Below are 11,328 nucleotides of genomic sequence, written 5' to 3'. Positions count from 1 at the left end.
AGTTGGGATGCCAAGTTTTCTTGGGCGTGGTGACGATTATTGAGGCAATATTAGACATTAAAGCCGTAAATTATTTCATCTGTTATTTCTTCTTTAAATAAGGGGCATGGTGAGCCGAAACTCCACTTACACCAGTAGACGGGGAAGCTTAGGGTGTGTGCTGTCCACAATGATAGTAACGAATAGGAGTGTAACTAAGCCAAGCAGAGCTCGAGGTCATCTATGATCGAGCTTGACTCATATTGTAAGAATCGAGTTCGATCCCGAACCCGAGCTTTTTAAATTAAGGTTCGGAATCGGTTCATATAATATTTTACGAGCCCGAACTCGAGCTCGAGATTTGTTTGCCTACCACTTTTTTGAGCATTATTATAATGTAATTTTTGAGTTAAAAATTCAAATTTAAACTAGTACTCCCTCCAATTCGTTATAATGTTCCCCCTTGTCTTTGGCACGATACTTAAGGAATATTATTAAAAATGAATAAAGGACATTAGTGGGGTTAGTGTTAGGAGAGAGAGATGAATTATTAGGAGTTAAATAAGGAGTTATGGGGCCAAAATATTAAGAAAAGTAATAAAATAGGAGTAAAAGAGTCGTGTGGGGTTTGGTGATAGGAGAGAGGGATGAATAAAATAAGAGTAAAAGTTACCAAAAAGGAAAGGGGAACATTACTTGAATAATCCGTTTCGGGAAAGAGGGAACATTATAGCGAATAAGAGGGAGTATATTTTTTTGTTAGCTTTAATAACGCTTATTATGTTATTTTATTTTAAGGTTTTTTGTCAAAAGGTACCTAACATTTAGGCCGCTTTGCACGCAGGTACCTAACATTTTTTTTTTGCACAAAAGTACCTAAAATCTAGATGTAATTTGTTAACATGTACCAATTAACGTTTTCAGTCAAAAAAAGTTAATTTTGAGGTTCGATTTATGGAAAATTGTGATTTATTTTACTCTATCCTTAATAGGGATGTCAATGGATCGGGTTCGGGTCGGGTGAAGCCTCATCCGTCATCCATCCGTCTTTTCAAAATCTCATCCAACCCGTCCGTCATCCGTGAAACATATCATCCGTCATCCGTCATCCATCCATCCATCATCCATGGATGAAACGGGTGGATCGGGTGATAAACGGGTGTTGTGCATTTATAATTTCAAGTTTAAAAAAATGATGTTTTTTTTTCCTCTACAAAAATAAAGTTAGATAATTAATTTAGTTTAACTTTCTAGTGGGTAGGCTTACAAAATATTTATATTGAGAGTAGAAAAATATGAAAATTTAAATATTTTATATCTTAATAATGTGTTATATTTAAAAAAAATTAAATAAAAAATAATAAAATCGGGTGATGGATGGATGGCGGGTGGATGGCGGGTGGAATTTCTTCATCCAACCCATCCGTCATCCACATCCGTTTCATCCGTCATCCATCCATCATCCATTTAAATCGGGTTTTCATCCATCTTTTAAGATCGGGTGGATCGAGTTTTGATGGATGCGGGTGAAATTGACATCCCTAATCCTTAATCCTTTTCTTTAAGATTGATTAATCACATAATTTAAATTTAATAATAAGAGTTGATATATAAGGTATTATGGGTGGATATGAGGAAAAAAAAGTTAAATTATGTGATTAATCAATTTTAAAGAAAGAGAATAAAGAGAGTAAAATAAATCATATTTTTCCGTCAAGACAAACCCCAAGGTCAACCTTTTTTTTTGACGGAAAACGTTAATTGGTACTTGTTAACAAATGACATGTAAACTTTAGGTACTTTTTGACAAAAAAAAATAATGTTAGGTACTTGCGTGCAAAGTGACCTAAATATTAAGTACCTTCTAAGAAAAAACCCTTTATTTTATAAACTAATATTTTAATTTGATATAATTTAAGTAAATATATTGATAATTAAGTAATTTAAAAAACAATGAGCTTCTGAGCTGAGCTTTAGTGTGCTCCAGCTCGATTCGGTTTGGGTTGAGCTTGTCTCGATCCTGAGCTCAGTTTGACTGATCTCGAGTTGAGTTTTGACCGAGCTGATCACGAGTGCATGTCGAGCAGGCTCGGCCGTAGCAACAATCATAACTTGGTTTTGCAAAGGTCTTACGCACCTTCCAATATATAGACCGGTTTTTCTAACGTGTATCTAATAATGCGGAAAGATTCACAAAATAAAACACTTTTTTTTTGTAATTATGGTAAAAAAATGTTATGAAATATTAGTTAGTGTGGATGTCCATTGGGCTTATACCCATTATATATGTAATTATGGTTCTATTTCACCCTTCTCCTTTGTACTATATATATCCCATCAGTAATGAATAAGGGATAACTCTCTTCCTCTCTCAATCTTTTGCTTGTTTTCTCTCCACCCTTTTTTTCTCTAATTCTTATTCTATAACACGTTATCAGCACGACTCTACAAAATTGAGCGAAAAGGGAGAGAATCAAAAGGAAGGTACACCATGATACGGGTTAATCCTCTATGTAATCTGAATATATCTCGCGGATAAAGGTATGATTGCAAATTTTCATCGATTAACGCTAATATGAACAACTGAGTATTGTCAATGGTCAAAAGTGAATTTACAAAGGCTATCCTCTCTATCCTGAATTCTGGGAGGGTGTTACGAGAGGTAAATAGGACTTTTATTGCGCTTATCCCAAAGAAAGAAAAACCGGAGGGAGTTACGGACTACCGTCCTATTAGTCTTTGTAACGTGGTGATGAGGATTGTGACAAAATGTATAGCAAATAGACTGGCAAAGGTGATGGGCTCGTTAGTAAGTGAGACACAGAATGCTTTTCTCCCGGGAAGGAGCATCAGTGACAATATCCTCGTGGCTCATGAGGCCATCAATAAAATCTCGTCTCATGGATATGGGAGACAGGCTCTGGGTGCTTTTAAGGCAGATATGAGCAAGGCGTATGACAGAGTCAGATGGGATTTCTTGGAAGCAGTGTTGGTAAGGTACGGATTCCCACAGCATTTGATCACGCTCATGATGAGCTGCGTGACGACGGTAAGCTATGAAATTCTGGTAAATGGCATCCCCTTACCACAATTCAAACCTAAATGTGGTCTACGGCAAGGTGACCCCCTATCCCCTTACCTTTTCATACTGTGTATGGAGGTGCTATCCAGCAACATTGATCACGCTCATAACCTTCGGTTGATTCATGGAATTCAACTAGTTAGGGGGGGTTCGGCCAATTACACATCTTTTCTTTGCGGATGATTCAGTTTTCTTCTTCAAGGATAAAGGGGATACGGTGACCCGATTGGTGCAACTCATAAAGGATTATTGTGAAGCGTCTGGTCAAAGGTTAAATGTGGATAAATCAGGGATACTCTTCAGCCCGAGTACTACCCTGGTTAAAGCACAAAGAATTATGAAAGCCTTCAATATCAGGAAGAACAATGGTATTGGGAAATATCTGGGTATCCCAGCGGAATTTAAAGAATCAAAACAGGGCATCTTCAATGCACTTATTGATAATGTCACCAGACGCATCTCTTCGTGGAATGGGATCTTTCTCTCACCAGCATGACGTCTTACTCTGATTTCATCGGTTCTATCCAATCTCTCAAATTACTTTCTATCGGTCTTTAAAGTTCCGGTAAGTGTGGCAAAAAAGATTAATTCTATTTTGGCACAATTTTGGTGGACGGGATGTAAGATGGGGAATAATATCCACTGGTGCAGCAAAAACTTCCTAAGCTTGCCGAAGAGTGCGGGTGGGTTAGGCATTCGTAATGTCAAATGTCTTAACCAAGCTCTTCTAGCCAAACTTGGATGGAGAATTGTTTCTGGAGAGTCATCTCTTTTTTGCAGGATTTTCAAACAAAAGCTTTTTGGGTCTCAAGTAGTACTACAGGGTATGTCACCAATCAGGGGTACTGGATGTCCGTGGGGCATACGTAGTATTTTGCATGGGCTCTCAATTGTTATGGAAAATATTGGTTGGAAGCCTGGTCTTGATTCGAGGCTGAATGTCTGGACAGCAAGATGGGTGGGGGGAGAGCGACCGGAGCCTAGGATTGAATGGCTAAACCATGGTAATGGCCACCTTGCTAACCTACAGGTTAGGAATCTTCTCCGGCCTGATGGTAGCTGGAATAAAGACTTCATAGAAGGCATGTTCACGGAGGAATGGGCTGCACGGATTCTTGCTATTCCGAGGTGTGAAATGCGAATGGGTCATAGAGCTTACTGGCCGCGCACAACGTCGGGCATTTACACGGTAAAGAGTGGGTATGGTCTTATCTTCGAAGAACATATGATAAATGCTGGGACTGTAAAGGATAACGGTAGGCTAAATGATCGAGGCCGACTTTTTTGTCGAAAAAGGTTATGGAAATTACCAGTGCCACAGATGTGGAAAATTCTTATATGGAAAATTATTACCAATGTGATACCGACTGGCAAGAGTTTTCCAAGCGAAATATTGAAGTGGACTCCTTCTGTGGTATGTGCAAGGGAGACCAACGAGTCATGGAAACCTCTGAGCATCTCTTTAGGGACTGTGGTTTTTCAAGTAGAATCTGGGCAGGCTCGTTCCTAGGTATGAGGGTAGAGGGTGCTAGAGGCACTCCCATATCTGAGTGGATCTATGACTGGATACATTATCTGAGCAAACGAGAGGAGGGGATGTGCCAGGTGATACATTTTGTGGCTGTCTTGTGGGGTCTGTGGACTCTGAGAAATAGAATAAAATTCCAGGATCAGGTTGTGCACTCGCATTTGATCACGAATATGTTCTATAACGTCGTTGGGGAGAGAGCGCAAATCTTGTGCAATGATCTGGCTTCAAAACAGACTCGGAGTGACAGGCGAATTGAGGAAGACGGATCGTCCCAAAGGGATCTTATGGCTATTCGCAATGGCAATCCTGTGCACATCCTAGGTAAGCCTGCGGGATGTGCTGTGATACGGGTAAAAGTGGATGCTAGTTGGGTCAGGACCTTTGATGCGGCCTTCGGGTGGGTTGCGTATGATGATACGGGGCAGGAACTGGGTCGAAGTAAAGTGCGTACCAGGGCAGAATCACCGCTGCAAGCTGAAGCGTTGGGCGTCCGTGATATCGTGGTATGGGCACGAGAGGAGCGGATTTACCATCTGGACATCTCATTGGATTGCTTGCAACTTATCAATCAAATTGCAGAGGTTGACAGAGGTAGCCATATGATTGAAGGGATCTTAGAGGACATTCGGAGCGCTTTTAGCTTTTTTCATTGTTTATGCTTTAGTTTTCTTCCAAGACATTTAAATGGCCTCGCGCATAGCTTAGCTAAGCAGGCTATTAAACTGTGAAATCTTTATTTACAGCTGTAAAAAAAAAAAGAGTATTGTATATGGAAGTTGTGAATTAAAACATTGCCATCAATTATTTTAGTTCATAATTTAGTCCAATACTCCACAAATCATGTTTGATTCCAACATGAACCGCCGTCTTTAACCATAGCACATGGTTTTTTCTTTTTCTTTTTATAAAAGTCAATCAATGAATTATTTTGATGTCATTAGCCGATGTTTTTACCTTGATAATTATGCCACAATCTACATGTCTATAGTCTATTCCATCATTGTAATCTCCCTTATACTAAAAGAATAAGAAAACTGAAAATTTTCCTGCCGAAATGTTTTTAGCTAGAAATTGGGCCTAATTTTATCTAGATATGTATTAGACTAAATATATGGTCTCTATGTGTCACAATATCTTATCAAACACCGCAACTTTTATAGTTGGGCCAAATGTATTTTTGTGGACATGGGCCACGTCTCGGTCTGCGGATTTGGGCCACAAGCCGATCCGCGGTCACGGGCCACCTGCACGCCAGGCCAATCTGTGGACATGCAGAGGTCTCTTGAAAGCCACGCTCGGCGGCGTAAAAATGCTTTCGACCGGATCGCTTTAGATCGGTCGGTTTCGTCTCGGCAAGGGCCCCGAAACGGTGTAGAGATGTTCGGAGTCGCCACCAAGCATTTGTGGGATGTCTGGAACCCGTTCGAATCCACTTTATACCTCGGTCAAACGAAGCACAAAGCAGTGTTTGACATAGGTACTAAAGATAAGGAATCGTCCCCCTTTTAGCATTCTATGCCTAAAATGACTCTCGTGCGCCCTGGATAAGGCCATCCACTATCCAAAGGTTCTGAGTAAGGGGTGAGGGTACGTATTGGGAAGCCCTTTAATCGGACACCCAATCCCGCCCGCATTAGCGGCCTCTACTGATCGATCATGGTTGTTTAAGTGCAAAAGTTGATAGAACGGTTAAAATGCATGAATGCACATCCAAACGTTTTAACCTAACATGTGAGCTTTCTAAGTCGGTTTGTTAATCCAAATATCAAGCATAAGATGTGAAATTGGATTTATGGTCGATTTGCATGTAAGAACGGAAATTAAACATCCATTTACCAAATTCGGGTTATAATGCCTAACACGATCCATTTATTTGAAAAAGGATGTCAAATGACAAAGTGTAAAAACCTTAAGCTTGTCAATCTGATCCGTCATGTATTCGGATAAACCGTAATCGGGATCGTCCTAGACAAGTGCTAAAAACGAGGCGAATCACACGCCAGGCGGCCCATTGGGCGCGAGCCTATTGGCGATGGAAGGGGCTCTGCCCTGGTTTTGAAATGTGAAAACAGGCGGTCCCTTGGGGCGCGAGCCATGAGCCGACCCAAGGGGGCGTCTCCTAGTTTTTGAAAAGGTTGTTTAAAACCGTATTTATGATGAAAGATTTGCAAATATGATTTCCATGACTCGGAATAATTACTATTATGTTAGTAATATTCGTTGTCGGATTTGCATGTTTGAAAAGCATAATAAAATGTGTAAAAGGAAAATGTTTGATTTGAACTAATTATGTTAAGTTCAATTATTTGTAATTATTCAAGTTTGTCATCGTACTCGGATTAAACCGACATGGTATAAAGAACCAAGGATGATTATGAATTATGACTAATATGTTTACAAATGTAAACAAATGAGAAAAATGCTAAATAAAAGAAAAGGGTGTTAAAATACCCATTAAAGTGTAATTAACCAATAATATCATCGAGTCACGGAATAAACCATCATGGTATAAAGAACCAAGGATGATATTTGTAATGGCCAAAATATGTTTATCATAAAAATGAATTAAAACATTTGAAATGGTAAAAACCGTAAAAGGAAAGAAGTAAGAATAAAAGAAAGTGTTGAAGAAAAGACGAACTCAAACACGGATGAGTCTGACCCGAGACCCACAAGAGGCGCGAGCTCCCTTGCATAGGAAGGAGCTTCTGTCTCAGGCCAAAACTCGGTTTTGGCTCGTCTAACCTATATTTGAATCGTGTTATGCATTGTTCATGCTCATAAACTCGTAAAAACAGTAGATACATGAAATAAATGAGTTGTTTACACCCTCAAACTTACGTGTATGATGTTTGCGACATAGACGACTTTAGAGATAAGTTTTCTCGTTGCGACTACTCACGATCAAGAAGTTTAAAAAGAGTGCCTTAAAAAAGGATTTTGTTTTGAAAATATGTTTGAAAGTATGTTAATTAAAACATGTTGATTAATGTTGAGTTGGTCGAATGGGTCGGTCGAATGCACGGCGACGGTACCAAACAATATGTGTAAGGCTTGTGTTTACGATCGGTAGGTCGTAAACACGTGTCGATTTGTGACTTAGGAAGTCGAGTATAGAAGTTTAAGGGAGATGTGAGGGGGCGGACGCTCGCGTGAAGGTTATGGTGTGTGATGATGGGTATTTATAGAGAAATGTGGGATGGTAGGTCGGTTGATTTTGCTTGGAGGCTAAGGAGACACCCCATTGAGGCGCGAGCCACCCCGTGACTCAATGGGGTGTACTGTCCCTTTCAATTTGGACGTGGCCTATTCTCCATCCATTGTTTGGTTGGTTTGATATGTGGTATTCATATAAGATGTCGTGTAACAATATGGGCATCTAATAAGATGGTTTTGGGTGTTACTTGAGGTAGGTGTTTTGTGTGCTTGACTCGGGTTTGACCCGTGTGAGTCGGGATTTGAATTTTGAGTCGGTTTTTGTCTCGGTGTTGGTTTTGACTCTAATTAGGGTCATTTTAATGGAATGATATGATGAAAACATTCATGGCATTATTTTCGACATTCGAGATTTGGTTTGACTCGGTTTGACTCAGGTTGACTCGAGTTGCGGGTTTCTGAGTCGGTTTTGGGTCCGAAGACGGTTTTAACTCTAAATAGAGTTATTTTAATGGAAATGACATGATAAAGACATTCATGGCATTATTTTTGACATTCGAGATTCGGTTTGACTCGGTTGACTCAGGTTGACTCGAGTTGCGGGTTTCTGAGTCGGTTTTGGGTCCGAAGACGGTTTTAACTCTAAATATTGTTATTTTAATGCAAATGAAGTTAAAAAACTTTTGAAATCATTTTTCATATTCGAGTAGTGCATTAAACCGTCTCATGTATAGCCAATCCACATACGCATATCAAAAACACGTTATAGTCCGATCATCATCGGGTGGTTTTTGGAAGTTGCGAATCGGGTATCTCTGAGCCCCCACTTTGACTGAGGCTTGGATAGGGCGAAAGTCAAAGTATGATCTCCAGGCCAATCGAAGATTACAACCTGAAGACCATTGCGACGTCGAGGCGACTCAAAAAGGTTTGAGCCAAGGACCTGCCGTCGGGAACATTTTAGAGTCTGTCGACTTCCAATTCGGGTCGTTTAAAGTCCATTAGACTACGTATAAAGGCTCGCCAGCCATAAGAAGAAATCATACCTGAGGCATCTTCGGGATACGTTCTTCAATCATTTGCGCGCAAAGGCTCGCCAGCCGGTGATGAAGGTGGTGCGTTTTGAGGCTCGCCAGCCATAGAAAGGAGGCATATCTGAGGCACCTTCGGGATATGTCCTTGAGTCGTATCTCGTGTGCGTGCAAAGGCTCGCCAGCTGTGATAAGTAGTCGTACCCGAGGCATCTTCGGGATACGTCCTTGAGTTGTACCTTGTTTGCGGATAAAGGATCGCCAGCTTGTGAAAAGGAGTCGTACCTGAGGCATCTTCGGGATACGTTCTTAAGTTGTATCTTGTTTGCGGACAAAGGCTCGCCAGCTTGTGAAAAGGAGTCGTACCCGAGGCATCTTCGGGATACGTCCTTGAGTTGTATCTTGTTTGCGGACAAAGGCTCGTCAGCCATGGTGGTCGAAAGATCGACTGTGGGAAATATCATGTGTGACATCCATTTGAAAATCGGCACTCGCCGGGGAGTTAGAAACTTCTCAGGACTCGTCGGGGATATGAGTTGCTGCTCGCTGGGAGGTAGCGTATGCCATGTAATCGACGGGGTTAAAGCCCTTGGACTTGATGGGTCGCCGTTTGTTGGGAAGAACCCAGTACTCAACTGGAGTGAGTTTGTCTTCTCAAGATTATCTGCATGGTTAATGACCACACAAATCCGTAGTCGCATAGACAAGTACGTTGAATGCAAGCATATAAGCACATACGCACATAAGTATGTGAGCAATTAGCATAAAAGAAACTAGCATGTAAGCATATAAGCACGTAAGCACATAAGCATGTGAGCAATTAGCATATAAGCAACTAGCACGTAATATCTCACGCGAGGGGAGATAGAAATTTTGAATGTTGTGAAGCTTAAAGGCGAGTCTTGTTACTCGTAGATCTGTGATTTGATAGATTGGAGACACGTGACCGTTATTGACACGACACGGGGATGACCCTGACAGACTTTGCTCATGTAAGTGCAACTCCTAGCCAAGATATGGTGACAGCGCGTATCAGATCATCGCAGTAGAAGATCCGCTCAGCTGGGGAATAAGAATTGATTATCTTCGCCGGACACCTTTGCCTCCGTTTGCTTGTTTGAGATCCCTTCTCGAGGTATGATGATTCGGAGAGCGGAACCAAGACCTTGTCATCGTCCGAACCGAGAACTAGGCTATGGGCGGTTTTATTTTGGATTGTAGTTGAGACTCAAAAGATGTTTGAGGATAAAGGATGGGTGGCGTCTTGAAAGAGAAGCCCCCAGAGTGAGAAGGTGGGAACTTGAGAACAAGGAATGGGCGACGTCTTAAGGAAGAAGCCCCGGTAAAGAAAGAGGTATAAGATTAATTTTTGCGGCTGGGTGGGCGGCTTTTGAAGATTGATGGTGATGGTTGAGATTGAAATGGGTGTGCGGTTGTGTCCTTGTTGGGGGACTGCCTACGTATTCACGTGTGTGCGAAATCAAACCAGATCGTAGTTCTGAACTGTGTGTGTGCAATGGGTTGCAAATTGAAGGTTTGAAAATTGAATGTGTGTGGGGGTGTGGTTGTGCCCTTGTAATAGGACTGCCTACGTATTCTCGTGTTTGCGAAATCAAACCAGATCGTAGTTCTGCATGTGTGTGCCTAAGCGAGTTGTTAGGACCTTAAAGTGTGGAGGTCACGACGGTAAAAGCCGTTTGGTGACTCGAAAAATTGATTTGAGATAATTCCTCCTTGATCATGAATCGAAGAGGTGTAATTTTGAAAATGTTCCTTATCATCTGAGCACACTAAAAAGTGGACCCTAAGGGTAGATTGGGTATGTCCCGTTTCTCGGTAGCAAAGCATTCGAGGACTCCGTATCTGGGTCAGGGTGAAAATGGCTTCAACATTATGGAATGTGGAGCTTGGTAATAATGGTTTATTTGACAGATAAAAATCTGGAGTTGAGCGTCACGACGGAAAATTCCGTTCGGTGACTCGAAGGTTGATTGGAGATAAATACCTCTTGATCATGAATCGAAGAGGTGTAATTTGTGAAAAAAATCCTTATCATTTGAGCACACTAAAAAGTGGACTCTAAGGGTAGATTAGGTATGTCCCGTTCTCGATAGCAAAGCATTCGAGGACTCCGTGGGGATTGTGGTGAGAAATGGCTTCAACATTAGGGAATGTGGAGCTTGGTAATAATGGGTTCGCTTAACAGATAAAAATCTGGAGCAAGAATTTTGTGGTGTTTAGGCTGAAGGGTAACGGCTGGTAGTGTGGTGCGGAATGGGGTCTCCGGCTTGATATGGCCCGAGCACGAAATGGTTGGTAAATAACATGGGATCAGATTTCCATGTCTGGACCTTAAAGGTTAAGGTGTGATATTACGAGCTTGAGGGGGAATCCTCAGAAGCCTAGATAGGTCTCCCTGCAACAGTCTCTAGAAGGACTTAGGGATGAAGCAGTTTGGGTTATGATCTTGAGGGGAGTCCCCAGGATCCTAAATAGGTTTCCCTGTAATAGTCTGTAGAAGGACTTAGGGGTGAAGGAGTTTTGGTTGA

At 41.4% G+C, this 11,328-nt stretch overlaps 1 protein-coding gene across 1 annotated transcript; it reads left to right on the top strand.

Annotated features, from left to right (window-relative positions):
• The first annotated feature begins 4,573 nt into the window (after nucleotides 1-4,573).
• On the top strand, nucleotides 4,574-5,320 carry LOC141655242 (uncharacterized). Its single transcript, XM_074462331.1, has one exon. It carries the CDS (start codon nucleotides 4,574-4,576, stop codon nucleotides 5,318-5,320), a length of 747 nt encoding a protein of 248 aa, XP_074318432.1.
• The last annotated feature ends 6,008 nt before the right edge of the window (nucleotides 5,321-11,328 follow it).

This window comes from Silene latifolia, chromosome 5 (assembly GCF_048544455.1).
Source record: "Silene latifolia isolate original U9 population chromosome 5, ASM4854445v1, whole genome shotgun sequence".
Lineage (NCBI taxonomy): Eukaryota > Viridiplantae > Streptophyta > Magnoliopsida > Caryophyllales > Caryophyllaceae > Silene > Silene latifolia.
Note: the sequence above shows the minus strand (reverse complement) of the source record. Positions and strands in the feature narration are given on the sequence as shown.

Coding starts and splice junctions, on each gene's coding strand:
- LOC141655242 (XM_074462331.1), top strand. CDS start 4,574: ATGAGGGTAGAGGGTGCTAGAGGCACTCCCATATCTGAGTGGATCTAT.